The 17,028-nt window shown below is 46.6% G+C and overlaps 1 protein-coding gene across 1 annotated transcript in view; it reads right to left on the bottom strand.

Annotated features, from left to right (window-relative positions):
• SLC25A13 (solute carrier family 25 member 13) overlaps positions 1–17,028 on the bottom strand; it is a 188,539-nt gene that overhangs the window by 50,496 nt on the left and 121,015 nt on the right. The window contains exons 12-13 of the mRNA XM_066354073.1: positions 5,654–5,706; positions 3,781–3,861 (exon numbers count right to left, since the gene is read on the bottom strand). Of these exons, the coding sequence (XP_066210170.1) occupies positions 3,781–3,861; positions 5,654–5,706 (134 nt within the window). The remainder of the gene's footprint in view (positions 1–3,780; positions 3,862–5,653; positions 5,707–17,028) is intronic.

Here is a 17,028-nt window from a genome sequence, read left to right as displayed (position 1 = left end):
ATTACAGAATACTAGTATTTCTATTGGTATATAAATATTTTTTAATAATATGAGCTTTATAAGACAGAGGTTCATACCCTTTGACATTTTTTCTGGTGAATATTATTTCATTTCAATGTGGCTTTTGGTGCCAAATCAACCGATCACATTTATATCTTCCTTGAAACCAGTCACGGCACCATTTGTAATTCTTTATTCAATGACCTAAGATCAAAGGATCACAAACTTAAGATTCTAGCCCTCTTGGGATTTCATCCTGTTATTTCACTAGATGTATAGAAGACAAGTCAATACACACTTATTTTGTTGAATTAGGGACTGCACCCTAGAGCCCACATGGAATTACATATATTATTTTTTTTTAATTAACAGTAACACTGGCCCTGGCTGGTTGGCTCAGTGGTAGAGCATCGGCCTGGCATGCAGAAGTCCAGGGTTCGATTCCCGGCCAGGGCACACAGGAGAAGCGCCCTTCTGCTTCTCCACCCCTCTCCCTCTCCTTCCTCCCTGTCTCTCTCTTCCTCTCCTGCAGCCGAGGCTCCATTGGAGCAAAGATGGCCTGGGCACTGGGGATGGCTCTATGGCCTCTGCCCCAGGCGCTAGAGTGGTTCTGGTCGCAACAGAGTGATGCCCCAGAGGGGCAGAGCATTGCCCCCTGGTGGGCAGAGCGTCACCCCCTGGTGGGCGTGCCGAGTGGATCCCGGTCGGGCGCATGCAGGAGTCTGTCTGACTGTCTCTCCCCATTTCCAGCTTCAGAAAAAAAAGAAAAAAAAATAATAAAAATAAATTAACAGTAACACAGTAATAAGAACAATGTATTCAGAGATATGTGTTTTCGAAGCCATTGGGACCCTAATTGGAAATGGGTGGTGACAGGCCCTCTCTCCCCTGCCCCACTGACTGAGAGTCTCAGCTGTCACTCGGAGTGACTGCCAATCAAGTCTCCCTAGGGGCTGAACTCCACACTCAGAAAGTGGAAGGATGGAAAGAAACAGAGATTCCTGAGGGTCCAGGTCTCTGTCCACAAACTCCAACAACTGCTAGCCTAATTTAAGAAGCAGAAATCCAACTTAACGAATAAAACACAGCCTCAAGACCTTTCAGACTTACAGTTTGTAAATCCAAGTTTCAGCGTCTAGTTTCATTCTGAACTATGCTGAATATAGCACTACCGGTCAGTACGAATCTATAAAAATGCCCAGAAAACTGAAGCCAAATTTTTCACAGTGCTGTACACTAAAAATATGCAAAAACTTGAATAACAGATTCACCCTTTTACATATGTCAATGAAAGCAAACAGTATTTTTTTAAATCACTTCAGTTACGGGTATCATTCTATCAAAAATAAATAAATAAATGGGATGAATTTATTCCCTTTCTCTTCTAACATCTTCCTCCAAATTTACTATCATTTTTGCTATTTTTCTACAAAATTATAAAATAAAACACTATATTATACTGTTGTTTAGCTCAGTGCTATAAAGATAATGAAAGAAAGACCTCCCTGTATATTTTCCATTTCTGCAAAAAAAAACAGGTTATAAAACAGAAAAGACCTTCTTCAAAGACAAGCGCGGCTTTGATTACAAGTGCAAAAGTCAGCCATGTGTGCTAATTCCCAGTAATAATGAAGCAAGGTGAGCTCCCCGGGGACTTAAAAGTCAGCGCCTGGAAATGCTTGGGTGAGCTAAGAAGGGGAACTGCTCATGTGATACAACTTTTCAAAACGCTTTGTGTTCCCAACTGAACACACAAGGATGCGGGCTCACAAGGACTTCCTAAGCTGTGTGCCCGGCGCAGGCAATCAGGGAAACCCAGCGGAAGCCTGCGAAGTGAGATGCTCCTGTCGTTACAAAACCGCGATGAAAACGGACCCGTCCGTCCCACCGCTCAGAGATCTAAAGGGGCCTGCATTGTTTGCTACCTACAGGATTGCTTACCTGGAAAGTAAACTCTTACCCCTTAAATCCATGACCGAAAAAAACCCAAAAGAACAAAAAAAAAAAAAAAAAAAAAGGCAAAACAGGCAACTTGAAACACTGAAGACCACTGTCTACCAGCCTTGGAGATGAAGGATGGCAAACCTCATTTCACAGATATTTTAAGTAGTGTAAAGCCCAGTGGCTCCGATTTTAAGCCTATGTTTAGATCAGGTTTGAAAAAGGACTGCACCTCTTCACAATGACGAGGTATCACGTCTGATGCCAATCTGGGCTTTGCGTTTGAAATGGGCGACCACATGTGAGCAAACAAGACCACCTAGGGTAGACAGTGCGTGCCTCGACCAATCTCCTTGGCACCCAGACCTGTGCGCAGAATGCTTTCATTAAAAAGAAAATAAACCTCTAGATTATTGCCAAAATCTTGAGCAGTATCACATAATTAATTTCACATTTTAAATTCTTACAGAGATCTATAATCATGCTTTTTCAGCAGGTTTAAAACCGGACTGTAAAAAAAAAGAAAAAAAATAAATAAAACCCCACCCGACCTACTGAAACTCTCTGCTACCACGGGCCCCTTGGAACAGCCTGCAGGGCGGGCTGGATAGAACCTATGGGTATGTCTGTTTAAAATGAGAAGATCTACTTACTCAAATGGAAACTGGAGTTGTTTTACATGAAGAGCAGTTTCTGCAACTCCTGATGTTATTTTTTACTATTATTGTGTGTGTGCCCTTTTTAGTTAGGGCATTAAAGCCTCCCTTTTTCATCCTGAATGCTCCTAAAGTTACAGGACAAGGGGACCCTACCTGGCCGTCTACGACAGGTCAGTGATCAAACAGAGAGGCAGGCAGTAGCCCAATGCCATCCATCTCTGAAGAATTACCAGGAGCCAGGACTCCTTAGCTCCTGCTAAGTTCCAGGAACCCCCATTCAATGTCTGACAGGACAATAGGCCCTTTCCAAACAAAGGTTTAATATTCCCAGGTATTTTCCCAGCTTCTAAACTCAATGATTTTCAAGAAAAGATTATGTTATGAATACCATTGCCTGAACAGAACAAGCTAATTAAAAAAATGAGTGACCTCATCATTCTTATAAGAAAAGAGACATAGGTTTAGATGGAAAATACACCTATATTGTATTGCCCTAGAGATCAAAGCCAATTTATTTAATCAACTTTACCTTGAAATAGCACTTGTTCTTTGTATGAGTTTAATTTACTCAAAGTATTTACATTCATGTGAATAAACCTGTAAGTGAGATACAACAAGCCATGTTTTGCTGAGCTTAAGAACAAGATGCAGGTAGTTCATCCACATACAGAAAGATCATTCCAAGCATGTGTGACAAGGCAGAGCACACTCAGCCAGTTACTGCCCAGGCTGCCCCTGCCGGAAGCATGAGGAACGGCCTGCACTCATGAGGGAAAGCAAAGCAGAAAGCTATAGCCGCTGACTTCAAATGACAAATTTTAGTGCCCGAATCAGCAAAGGGTGACATGAGGAAAGAAGGTACAAAAAATTAATTTTAGAAAAGGTTGGCAAAATTTTTTCGAAGGCCAAACACTTCTGCTCCAAATGACTTCTATTGCAGAACCAACCACAAGCAAGGACAAGTTAACAGGCGTGGCTTAACAGGCAATAAGATAGAAACAGTTACCCTTCCACCTCAGGGCTGCATCGCTCGCTAGGAAAAGCCGAGGTGCCCTAGTAGACTCTGCCTGGTACGGGATCTGTGGTTGAACAGAAGCCTTAGTCCACGCTTGTTTACCACAATGGCGACAGGTATGTGAAACAAATCTTTTCAACGTTGAGATCTGAGAAAGGTACTTACACAGCCTCCGGCAAGAATCTCTGCGGGAAGTGGGACTGAACCATCTTTGTGCATGAATTTATCCCTCACAAAATCATTTACCTTAAAGAGAAATATTGACAGAAGCTGATGAAAAATATAAAGAAAGGCATTAAACACATATAAACATAATAAATATACATTATTTCTTTCTGTCACTTTATTTTATTTTATTTTTTTAAAGATTTTATTTATTTATTATAGAGAGGGAAGACAGAGAGAGAGAGTGAGTGAGAAAGAGAGAGAGAAGGGGAGGAGCAGGGAGCATCAACTCCCATATGTGCCTTGCCCCGGGAAGCCAGGGTTTTGAACCAGCAACGTCAGCATTTCCAGGTTGACGCTTTATCCACTGCGCCACCACAGGTCAGGCATTAAAATATTTTATTTATTGATTTTTTTTTAGAGAGAGAGGAGTGAGAGAGAGAGACAGAGAGAGAGAGAAGGGGGAGGAGCAGGAAGCATCAACTCCCATATGTGCCTTGACCAGGCAAGCCCAAGGTTTTGAACCGGCGACCTCAGTGTTCCAGGTCGACGCTTTATCCCACTGCGCCACCACAGGTCAGGCCTGTCACTTTATTAATCACAAACTAAACAAAGGATCTTAAAAGGGTTTAAGAAGTACTGTACTCTGAATAGAATATATGTAGTTTTTAAAAGGAAATAGGTACATATATATTAGGACTATATATTTTCCTGGTATTTCAGAGAGAAAAAAAATTAAAATATTGATGGTTTACAGGCCCAAAATTCAAATATATCCTGGCAATTACAATAGCATAAAGAGAAAGACATACCGACAACAGAAACAACATGAAAACATACACTTTATAACTTAAAAGCTGCTTTAAAGGGTTTGATTAAAAATCAGTTTCAAGTCTTCTAACAAGATTTCATCTAAAAACAGCACTCCTCATTGAGACAAATTTGGCTGAACAGATTTTTCAACTTAGTCGAATTCAGTATCTAAAAATTTGCTCAAGGATTCTCCAAGACTGTCAATTGCATTAATTAATTAATTCATAATAAGTCTCAAAATAGTATGCACTACAAGCAATTTTAAGGATCAATTACATGTTTTTGGAGAATATAATAAGCCAGAAAAGATTAGCTCCCCAAATTCATATAATACTCTGGTCAAAGAAGAATTTCAAGGCCCAAGGCTACACAGCCCAATCTAATCGTGGACGTTCACCTGGAGACTTCTGCCCTTGGCGGTATACAGGCAGCATCTCTCCATCCCACAAACACTCACTGAGAACCCACCCTCTGCCAGACGGGGGGCCAGACGCTGGAGGAACCACCTAACCAAGGATCAGCTTCAGCTAGAGCTCTGACCCCTCAGCATCTACATGGCAACTGCTTACAGAAAACACCCTAGAACAAAAAATAATCTGACTCTGAATTCTAGTTTTCTTACTCATACATGGTGTGAACACCAGTACATATTGAATACTTAAATCCTATGGGTCTCTCTTTCCTTGTCTGTAAACTGGGGTTCATACTTTACTTGAGGTTAAAACAACAGGGAACGCATGGAAAGCACCTAATATGGTAGGTATGAAAACAAATTGGGCTGCTGCTGCCAGTACTACAACGATGAGGATGATGACAATGGTGACTATGGCAGCAAGCACCAAAAGTCTCATGTGAGAGGGACTTAGATACACTGTCACATTTTGGGATGTTCAGTGTTAAAGGAGGGAAAATGTAAAGCTGCGTGTGGTGAGTGCCCTATGTTCAAATTAGTTTGCAGCTCCGAGGAAACACAAACCTGCTGTTTCACATATGAATATGGACTAGAGTGTTGAGTAAGTGCAAACTCCTTTAAGAGGAAGCATCAACTCAAAAGACTTACTGTAAGTTTTATGGCCTTCTCTGGGGCGACTCCCAATAACTGCGGCAACAGACCTAAAAAACAACAAAAAGTATTAGAATGTTAAATAAATTAGCATTAACTAAACAAATTAACAGCTCTAAAGAAGGAATAACCGTCTAAAAACGGGCAATCTTTGCTGTAACCTTCTGCTATTACTTTTAATGAGAATACTCAAGATGGAATGTTCAAGCACTAATGTCTAACAGCCACATCAGGCCCAAGTCAATTCCCTCTCACATTCTCGATCATTTGCGCATTAGGCAAGTCAACAGTATTAGTGACATAGGAAATATTCCACAGCGAGTTTGCTCTTTCCTCTCCCGCCTTTTAAATGAATGAACTTTAGTGAATATACGTTTCTAACACTTTTCTCATCTCCTGCCCTAAATGCCACTCAACTATTCATTCATTTAGCAATGATGACTCAGCGACAAGCACAAGACATCTGATGGGTCACAGATGGAAGGAGGGAGAGGCCTTTCTAAAAGTAAACACTGAGAAAATATTCCAGGAAGGGGGACAGGACAAAGAGCAGAGTAGAAATAAACCTGGTGTACTCAAATGAGCGAGGACAGCAGTGTGCCACATCGCAGGAGGCGGGCCCAGGGAGGGGAGAACCACGTGGTGCAGCCGCATCGCAGGAGGCGGGCCCAGGGAGAGAACTACGTGGTGCAGCCGCGTCGCGGGAGCCAGGCCCAGGGAGGAGAACCACGTGGTGCAGCCGCGTCGCGGGAGCCAGGCCCAGGGAGGAGAGCCACGTGCTGCAGCCGTATGGCAGGAGGCGGGCCCAGGGAGGAGAGAACCACGTGCTGCAGCCGCATGGCAGGAGGCGGGCCCAGGGAGGGGAGAACCACGTGGTGCAGCCGCATCGCAGGAGGCGGGCCCAGGGAGAGAACTACGTGGTGCAGCCGCATGGCAGGAGGCGGGCCCAGGGAGGAGAGCCACGTGCTGCAGCCGCATCGCAGGAGGCGGGCCCAGGGAGAGAACCACGTGGTGCAGCCGTATGGCAGGAGGCGGGCCCAGGGAGGAGAGAACCACGTGCTGCAGCCGCATCGCAGGAGGCGGGCCCAGGGAGGGAAGAACCACGTGCTGCAGTTGCATCGCAGGAGGCGGGCCCAGGGAGGAGAGAACCACGTGGTGCAGCCGCATGGCAGGAGCGGGGCCCAGGGAGGAGAACCACGTGGTGCAGCCGCGTCGCGGGAGCCAGGCCCAGGGAGGAGAGCCACGTGCTGCAGCCGTATGGCAGGAGGCGGGCCCAGGGAGGGGAGAACCATGTGGTGCAGCCGCATGGCAGGAGGCGGGCCCAGGGAGGGGAGAACCACGTGGTGCAGCCGCGTCGCAGGAGCCAGGCCCAGGGAGGAGAGCCACGTGCTGCAGCCATATGGCAGGAGGCGGGCCCAGGGAGGGGAGAACCATGTGGTGCAGCCGCATGGCAGGAGGCGGGCCCAGGGAGGGGAGAACCACGTGGTGCAGCCGCGTCGCGGGAGCCAGGCCCAGGGAGGAGAGCCACGTGCTGCAGCCGCATGGCAGGCAAGAATCCTAAGCTTGGTATATTCTAAATTAGATGAGAAGAGTAACTGGAGGGTTTGACCAAGGAAGAGGGTGATATGCTAATCTACATTTTTAAAAAGCCACTTCAGCTGCTCTATAGGAATGAAATAGGCCACACTGATGTGTGTGTGTGTGTGTGTGTGTTGTGTGTCGTGTGTCAGGAGAGGAGACTGTGAAAGAAAGAATAACTGGGTTTGACAGCTGTTGCTTAGTTTTCAGCACAACCTCCTGGGTGCAATGAGGAAGCCTGCCGGCAGTCAGGTGTGGAATGAAAAGTGACCAGCTCTGTTTTGGACACATTGGGATGAGTGGGAATTCAGTAAGACTCAGAGCACAATGGGAAGGCAGGGCCTTGGACAAGAAGGGACTGCTTCTAGGAAGGGCAGGTCCAGCAGTAGTGGACCTAATATCTGGACTAAAAAATGTTATCGTTTGTCCTTTCTAAGAAAATAAAATCAAAGTCAGTAAACTTTTTTTGGAAACTCAAAGGAGGCTAACCCCAAGGAGCAGAATATATTGTTCCCGGCGTCATACTGCTGTCCCAGGGGCTGCACGGTACCTAAGAGTGCTTCATAGGTACCATTTTCTTTTTCTAGACAAGAAGGTCCCCTGGCAGCATCCGCTGCGAGACCAGCCTGCCCACATCGTCTTCCTGGAGCAGCCACCTGTGGCCAAGTCACTAGGTTGAGGGCCAGAAGATGTGCTTCTTTGATTAGCAGCTTTCAAACATAACGTGAGTTTCTGGTCAAGACCGATGAATCTGAGAGCCCTGGGCCTCGTTCTCACATCACAGTAATCTGCTCCGGGAGGGAAGGCTCTGTCCCGAATGGCAGGACAGTGGAGACGGGTGCCAGGGGTCCTCGCTGTTTTCCTTGCTCTGCCGGGACCGCTTCTCTGTGCTTGTGGCTCTACAGAAAGGGGGAAACTGCACAGACCAGGAGAGCCTCAGGTTGTAAGAAAAACAAGAGAAAGCTCATTGCATTGTGGTCCTAAATGGCAATGAGCACGCTGATACGAATGAAAATATTCTTAAAAAAACCCCAGCTAACATCATTTACTATGTGTGGGCCGCCAGTGTAAGCACTTTACTAACACCTCTGGTCCTCAGAACCACCTGCACAGAGGAAAGGGGGGACACAGAGACCCTGCTGATAAACGGCGAGACTGCGTTTCACACCTATGCCTTCGTACTCAAGAACCTGTGCTTGTAGACAACACTCACCTGTAGCCTGTGCCTACTAAGCGAACCTGTCCCTGCCTCTCACACCCAGACTCGTTTGCTCACTTACATAACCTGCCTGGGTCCTGCTGTAAACATCGGGCTTTGCAACATCTCCTCTGGGCAGCCACGGTTTGAGCCCGCCTCACCCCCCTGGGCCAGAGCTGACAGTCCTCCGGACCAGGGGAGACACCAGAAAGACGTGTGGCCAATGGCTTCAGCAACCAGGGCCCTATGCCCTGGTTCCCAAAGGGAAGCCAGTCAGTCGGGACCCTTCTTCCAGAGTGTGACAGAGTCCGCGGAGGTGAGAACCAGTGAGCACAGAGGCCCAAACTGAGCAGATACCACGTGGGGTGGGAAAAGCAGTCAGCTGAGCCAGGTCTGTGCCAATGCCACAGGAAGGAGAAACCAGGAAGACAAAAAGGAAGTGGGCTGGCGGACTGAAGAGAATGTGGAACAATGAGTAAAGATGCCCGAGAGAGAGAGAGAGAGAGAGAGAGAGAGAGGGAGAACACAGCCCATGCGAGGTACACAGGCGGGGCGCGGGCTTGACCGCCCCTGGTCCCACTCGGCTAGGTTCCAATGCAGCCCGTGCCCTGGGATCCCAGCAGGACCTTTGCTTCTTCCTCTCCACTGTGAACTCTTACCACAAGGTGCCCAATGCTCTGGCAAACCTGAGGGGAGCTATGCTCTTCATAATCTAAATAAACCAAAGAAGCACAGAAAGCGTGGGTATGAAACCACGTGGGCAAAACCAGTGCTCTTCTTCAAAGTAGGCACTCTCTTCTCCTTAACTGCACTCTTATTAACATGGTACTTATACCACATAATATTAGACATGACAGCTCTAAGATAGTAAGAAAGGCTTTCTTACTACTTTATGAAAACACATTAATTTCTACTAGTAAAATGCAGGGATAAGCTGTTTAAACTGCTGCTTAACATTTACAATTTCCATTTTGCCCTCTGCATTTAGGTCAAGTGCCAAAATGTTTAGTTAAATATTTACTTGCTGGATGTATTTTTCTCATCATTAAATTGTAGACCAAAACCATGGATGGGTTGAAAGCACTGTGATTTAAATGATGATCTCTTGCCTCTATAACTACCCTGTGACAGTCTTTTTAAATGACTAATAAAAACCAAATGACTCAGTGTTCGACACAATCACTGCAGCCAGCCTTCTAGGCTATCGAGGTTTGATGTTCTCACTATACAAGTCATAAGGCACTGTGAACAGCAAAAACAAAACAAAATACAAAACGGAAAACCATGAATTTAAGACTAAACATGGGGCAGCAAATATTTATTTGTTCAGCAAACATTTACCAAATGCCTTCTGTGTGCTTGGTAGTGTGCGATGAACACAGTAAGATCTGTACCGTCCCCTGGAAAAGATCTCAGTTCAGAAGAACAGGAAAACCCAGGTGCCCGTGTGTGCCAGGAAGGGGACAAGCCACCCGGACACAGAGTGATAAGTGCCATGCCCTGGGACTTCAAAGTACTGTGGGAACACAAGAGAGAACCACTTGTTCTGCCTGCAGGAGGGAGAAAATCATCAAGGAGATATTTGACCTGGATCTTCAAGGATAAGCAGAGATTCACTTGGGAAAAGAGACATGACTAGAATGGAGGGCAACACGGTCCAGGCAGAGGGAACAGTATATGTGAAAACTCTCAAGCTCGTGGCACATTCAGAACCAGGGCAAGCTCACTGGAGGCTGTGGTCAGATCACAGACCGTGTACTAAGTCACAGCAGCAGGGATGACGACAACAGGCAATACTGAGGGCACTTATTACATGCTAGGTAGGCACTCCTCTCTGTGCTTTATGTGAATCAAAACATTTAATCCACACAACAATAAATCAATGCCCATAAATCAGTGCATGCTGTTTTGGCCCTATCAACAGATAACTGCGGCAGACCAAGGAGGCTGCCCAAGATCCCCAGCTGTCGGAGGGATGGGGTTCAACCCAGGTGGTTGGCTGGCTGCAGGGGGCTCCCACCTGGTACACTGCACTGCTTCTCTCCCAGGCCACACTAAGAAGCTTGGACCAAATTCTTTTTCAAGTAAAGAGTAAATTTCAAAAAGTAAAAAGTCCCAGAGGCAGGTGAAGGACAGACGGCTGGTAAGGGCAGAGACCCATGGCAGGGACACTAATTAGAAGGATGAAGGAATATAATCGGAGGCCTGGAGCAGGGGTCCCCAAACTACGGCCCGCGGGCCGCATGCGGTCCCCTGAGGCCATTTATCCGGCCCCCGACGCACTTCTGGAAGAAGCACCTCTTTCATTGGTGGTCAGTGAGAGGAGCACATTGACCATCTCATTAGCCAAAAGCAAACCCATAGTTCCCATTGAAATACTGGTCAGTTTGTTGATTTAAATTTACTTGTTCTTTATTTTAAATATTGTATTTGTTCCCGTTTTGTTTTTTTACTTTAAAATAAGATATGTGCAGTGTGCATAGGGATTTGTTCATAGTTTTTTTTATAGTCCGGCCCTCCAACGGTCTGAGGGACAATGAACTGGCCCCCTGTGTAAAAAGTTTGGGGACCCCTGGCCTGGAGTTTTAGCAGATTAATCGAATAACTTCAACTCAGTAAGAATAAATCAAAGTGCAAACCCATTCCCCAGACCTGGGCCAGAGGCTGGCACTCGGGGTTACTGGATTAGTACCATCCTTGCGGTATGCGCCCTGGCTCTCCAGGGAAGCAAAGGTAGCTGTGGATGATGGCCTGAGTGCGTCCACAGATGTGGACCCTGCCACCATTCATCCTGGGTTAATGCCCTTGAGGATGGGTCACAATCTGTGGGACAATGAAAAGCCACAGAGGTGGGAATTCCAATCACTTGCCTGGTTCCCTGACTTCAGAGGGGGAGGCGGAACATGCCTGAAACAGCCAGTCTGGAGAAGGTGCTTCATCGCGATCACACTGAAGTCTACAGCACATGTATGTTTGACATCTGGGTAACTCAGCAGAAAAATTGGGCTTCTAATATAAGATGTTTCTGTTGGATTCTGGAAATTCATTTTAACCATTAAAAACAGAGAATGGATGTGTGTGTTGTTTCTGACTTCTCAAAACAGCAGTCTGTTTTCCAACTGCCTCGAGTGAAATTTATTAGTGTGGTTAGTTTTCTAATCTGCTCACTCTAGTTCCGCTCCATCAGCACATGTGGCAATGCTTCCTTGGCAAACTTTACCAGAGGGCTGCTAATGCGAGAAAAGATTTACAAGGTACAATATTAATACAGTATTTCGTCTTCAAATTTCATGGGGTTGAGATATAAATCACACTATCCCCTCTGACTCCAGTCCCTTGTGCAACCCAAGGAGAACTGAGCTCAAGGTGTGGGGACTAAGCCCACATCAGGAACCTCCGACTTAGCGTCACATAGCAACTCAAAACAGCAGTGTGCTGGGTCAGAATACTGTGCTAGTGTTTACTTAAAACCTTTTAAGAAAAATATTCTAGAATCTCAGAGTTGAGAGATACAGTGGTACCTTGAGATATGAATTTAATTCGTTCTGTAACTGAGCTCATAAGTCAGTCAACTCGTAAATCAAACTGCCAATACTGGACCCGTGCGCCAACATGCCAACTAGCGGCAGCTTCCTGAATCACGACTCATATCTCGGAATTTCGCTCGCATCTCGAACAAAAAGATGGACCGAGTCACAGCTTGTATCTTAAAAAATATATATATATATTGGTCTGCTTGTATCTCAAGGTACCACTGTACTATGAAAGAAACTCAGTAACAAAGCTGGCCTAATTAAAACTTAATTTTCTATTTTCAATGACTTGCAGCAAAATGGTTTGGAGCACGGGCTCAGGAGGCAGCCGGACCTGGTCTGCACCTCTTGGTTCGCACCTCTGCCCAGTGATCAGACTTGTCAGTGATTTTGGGGATGTTATTCTTTGAACGGTAGGGTCTTCACTGATAAACCAAGGATGCTAATTATAACTTATTGGTTTATTGTGACAACTGTATGAATAAATGTATATAAAGAGCCAGGCATTGTTCAAAACCTGAATTATATATTATATATAAATGTTTCCTTCTGTTTATCTGTTCAGGGTATATCCCTGCTTCTCTTCTTGCTTACAGGAGGCAATGCAGTCTGAATAATGTTCCCAGTCCAGAATCAGGTATGGGGTGCAGATGGTCCCTGACTTAGGACTTTACTGTGCAGGGAAAGCGATGCACAGTCAGTAGAAACCAGTGAGGCTCAGCTATGATGTTTGGTAGGTGAGGAGTATGAAATGCATTTTTGACTTACGATATATTCAACGTATGATGGCTTTATTGGGCTGTAACCCCACTGTAAGTCAAGGAGCATCTGTATAATGCTGCTCCCATGGTTTTTTTTTTTTTCTTCTTCTTCTTTTTTTTTTTTTTTTTTTTTTTTTGTATTTTTCTGAAGTTGGAATCGGGGAGGCAGTCAGACAGACTCCCGCATGTGCCCGACCGGGATCCACCCGGCACGTTCACCAGGGGATGATGCTCTGCCCATCTGGGGCGTCGCTTTGTTGCAACCAGAGCCATTCTAGCGCCTGAGGTAGAGGCCACAGAGCCATCCTCAGCGCCTGGGCCAACTTTGCTCCAATGGAGCCTTGGCTGCGGGAGTGGAAGAGAGAGAGAGGAAGGAGATGGGGAGGGGTGTAGAAGCAGATGGGTACCTCTCCTGTGTGCCCTGGCCGGGAATCGAACCCGGGACTTCCGCACGCCAGGCTGACGCTCTACCACTGAGCCAACTGGCCGGGGCCTCCCATGGCATTAATCCCATCCTGAGAGGAGCTGTCCACAGGCACATCTGTGGGGGCACATCTGGTCTGAATAGTGTCTAGTGGCTCTGCTTACTTCAGGCAAAGATAAAAAAGTAGCACAGACATAATACACCTTCAACTATGGTTTAAAGTTAAAATAAAATGTTTCCATTAAGAATGTAAACATTTCTTAATCTCTGATGCTAAACAACATTTTCCAATGTAATTTTTACTGAAAGACAGAAGAGCCAGGTGATTAAGAGCAGGGAGTCTGGAGCCGGCTGCTGCCTGTGAATTCTGACTCTTATTCATTAGCTGTGCAACTGTGGGCAAGTTAGCCAATCTCTTTGTATCTTAGTTTCCACATCTGTAAAATGGGGATAAACACAGAACCATCTCACGGGGTAGGTTTTAAAGATGAAACGAAGCCCTCAGAACCGTGCTAAGTACAGAGAAAGTACCACAGAGCGGTTTTCTTCTGTTGTTTATTTTTATTTTTTTTTTCTTTTCATTTTTCTGAAGCTGGAAACAGGGAGAGACAGTCAGACAGACTCCCGCATGCGCCCGACCGGGATCCACCCGGCACACCCACCAGGGGCGACGCTCTGCCCACCAGGGGGCGATGCTCTGCCCATCCTGGGCGTCGCCATGCTGCGACCAGAGCCACTCTAGCGCCTGGGGCAGAGGCCAAGGAGCCATCCCCAGCGCCCGGGCCATCCCCGCTCCAATGGAGCCTGGGCTGCGGGAGGGGAAGAGAGAGACAGAGAGGAAAGCGCGGCGGAGGGGTGGAGAAGCAAATGGGCGCCTCTCCTGTGTGCCCTGGCCGGGAATCGAACCCGGGTCCTCCGCACGCTAGGCCGACGCTCTACCGCTGAGCCAACCAGCCAGGGCTGTTTATTTTTATTTTCATCAACATCACCATCGTCATTCACTATCCTCCTCTCCCTCATGGAGACGGGAAGCTACAGAGGCTGAGCAGCTTGTCCCAAGTCACGATCTGGTGAGTAGGCGGTGGCATTCGGAGTTGACTTCAGGTCCAACACTGCTCAAACCAGGGCTCCACGCCCCGTCATGGTTGGCTTTTCCCTATTCACTCCAGTGGACCGACTGTTCTCACTCCCTTCTCCGCTCCACAAAGGCGTATCTTCCAACCCAGGCTGCTCCACAGCTTCTCTCTGGGTTGGCACCCTGGACTGATTGACTCTTTCACACACAAAAGGACGGCGGCTCCGTGCGAACACCCACAGTACGCCTCCATCTCTCTCTCTCTCCAGGTCATCAGTATTAGGCTCTTTAAAACATGGAGGCCAGGAATGGCAGAGCCAAGCTGCAGGCTATGACCTGGTAAACAAGTGAGAGTCGGGCCGAGGTACGGGGCACAAGGCTCAGAGATAGCAGCAGCCCAGGAGCCAGGGGACGGTCCACAGACCACCGAGATCACAGTGCAGCAGGTGTGCCGTCCCAAAGGGCCACGCGGCCCAAGACAAGCAGGAGCACAGAGGTCGAGGGACCACAACAGGGAAGGAACTCCCTAACCGATGCAGCACTCACGTCTCAGGTCAGACGAAAACAAGTGCAGGAGTAGCCAGCCCCTGAGAAAGGGAGCTTAGACCAGTGGACCCAACCCCCGGGCCGTGGACCAGTACCGGTCCCTGGGCCATTTGGTACCGGTCTGCAGAGAAAGAATAAATAACTTACATTATTTCCATTTTATTTATATTTAAGTCTGAACGGTGTTTTATTTTTTAAAAATGATCAGATTTCCTCTGTTACATCCGTCTAAGACTCACTCTTGACGCTTGTCTCGAAAGTTCGACAATTATATTTAAAAATACCACAGTTTTTACGCCAGTCGCATAATTTTATTTTGTGCATTTATCTGTCCCACCCTAAAGGCCGGTCTGTGAAAATATTTTCTGACATTAAACCGGTCCATGGCCCATAAAAGGTTGGGGACCACTGGCTTAGAGCACCTAAAATAGGGCAGAAGGCATTCAGGACAGAGACCAGCGGCAGAGTTTGGTAGGGAAGTTAGAGCAGGAGAGACCCCTATTCCTGCAGCTAAAGCCACATCCAGCACTTTGTGTGTTATCTGGTTTCAACCCAGAGGCAACGCCTCTGATGTGGAATTCTTACCCTCCTGACCTCACCATCAGGGTCGCTACACTCACCCGCGTCTTCACGGAGAGCCCTCCTGGTTTTCAACATCAGATTAACCTTCATTCTGGAGCTATCAGCACTCGGCGTGCCCGGCCTCACAGCTTTTATTCCTGCCCCTGTTTCCGTGGCCTTCTCTCTTCACTTGCTCCAGCATTCTTTCTGCCCTCCGCCTCCTCCCACTTGTCTGTCCGCTGGGGACTCAGATTGCCCCGGCCATGAGGCTTTCCCTCCCTCCCAGCACACTATCCCCTTACAGCCCTCACTGCAACCCAGTTCTCCACCCCAGGGGCCTATGGTGCAGCTGGGGAATGGGGGGGGGGGCAGGGGGCAAAATGGCAGATACTGAGATTTAAATGCTTGTTTACCTGGGTTAAATTTTTTACCCAAAACGGTTGAGAACCATCTGTTAACTTAACTATGGCTCAGGATGCCTCTGGGAGGTGAGTGGTAGAGCATGATTGTGGTCTGGAAAAAGGTGAGTTTCTTCGATGCCTCCTCTATGTGGGGGCGTCCTAGATGTGCTCAGAAAGAAGGCTCAGACCCTCCTCTTCGGTTTTACTGTGACTACGGCAACTTCCAGAGTCCTGGTTATCTTTCTCTTCTATTTAAATTATTTCCTTGGTGCTGAGGTTTAAATCTTCCCCTTGTTCTGGTCTGAGCAATGGCAGCAGCTAGTTATAAATTATCATTCTTGAGATCTGGAACTAATTTGTTCATTAATCTCTTCTCCAGGCTACGTCTCGTTCCTTTCCCAATTTCTTGTCACCTTTCCCAGTTTTCTAAGCTCACCATTGTTCTCATCTAGCCCTCTCAAGCCTCAGCCAATGCTCCGACCCACCCCAGTCTGAGTGTTGCCTCATTCCCCCACTTAAAGGCCCTGGGCCAGTTCAGCCAGCTCACCGTTGATTTCGGGAGATTTGATGACCCAGCTCAGGGACTGCTGAAGTCTTTTGTTTCTGTTTGGTCTCCAATGACCAAATACCTGCCTTTTGATCTTTTCACAGCTTATACCCTCCAAGAAATGTGCAGAGATTGGCCAACGAGACAAAACTCAAACCAATCCATTCTACGCTCATGAGGAGCTTTGGTGGACATACATGGACACCTTTGACTCAGTGGAGCTCACCAATTCACTGTTGTTTGTTCCAAGATGCATGGGGCTTTAAGTTATGCAAAACACAAACTCCAATCTTTTTATTTCGGTGCTAGAATTTTAAAACCTATTTTTATCTCTAAGAATTAGGGAAGAAGGAATCTCACTGTGGATCGTATAATTTGGATATTCCCTTCTACAGAACCATTAACTACAACAAGAGACTTGGCAGAAAATAGCTGTCTAACAAACTTCCTTCTAGAATGCACACGTATCAACAACTTCCTGAGATATCACTGCAATGTCCTCTAGATGTCACCTTGAGAACATTCCAGGATGGAAGATGACTGCTTTTACACCACACAGACAACCTGAAACAGACCCATTTAAAACTTTGCAAGCCTAGAGCAATGGGCTTCTTAATAAGACTTTTTTTTTTTTTTTTTTTGCCAATTATTTCAAAGATAAAGTAGTGCTCCAAATTAAATTTAATTCATAAAATAATGAAAATTCTCTTTCTGGCAGATTTTCTTTATGGCTTCTCCCTCTACAAGA

This window comes from Saccopteryx leptura, chromosome 12 (assembly GCF_036850995.1).
Source record: "Saccopteryx leptura isolate mSacLep1 chromosome 12, mSacLep1_pri_phased_curated, whole genome shotgun sequence".
In the NCBI taxonomy this organism is placed as follows: domain Eukaryota; kingdom Metazoa; phylum Chordata; class Mammalia; order Chiroptera; family Emballonuridae; genus Saccopteryx; species Saccopteryx leptura.
Note: the sequence above shows the minus strand (reverse complement) of the source record. Positions and strands in the feature narration are given on the sequence as shown.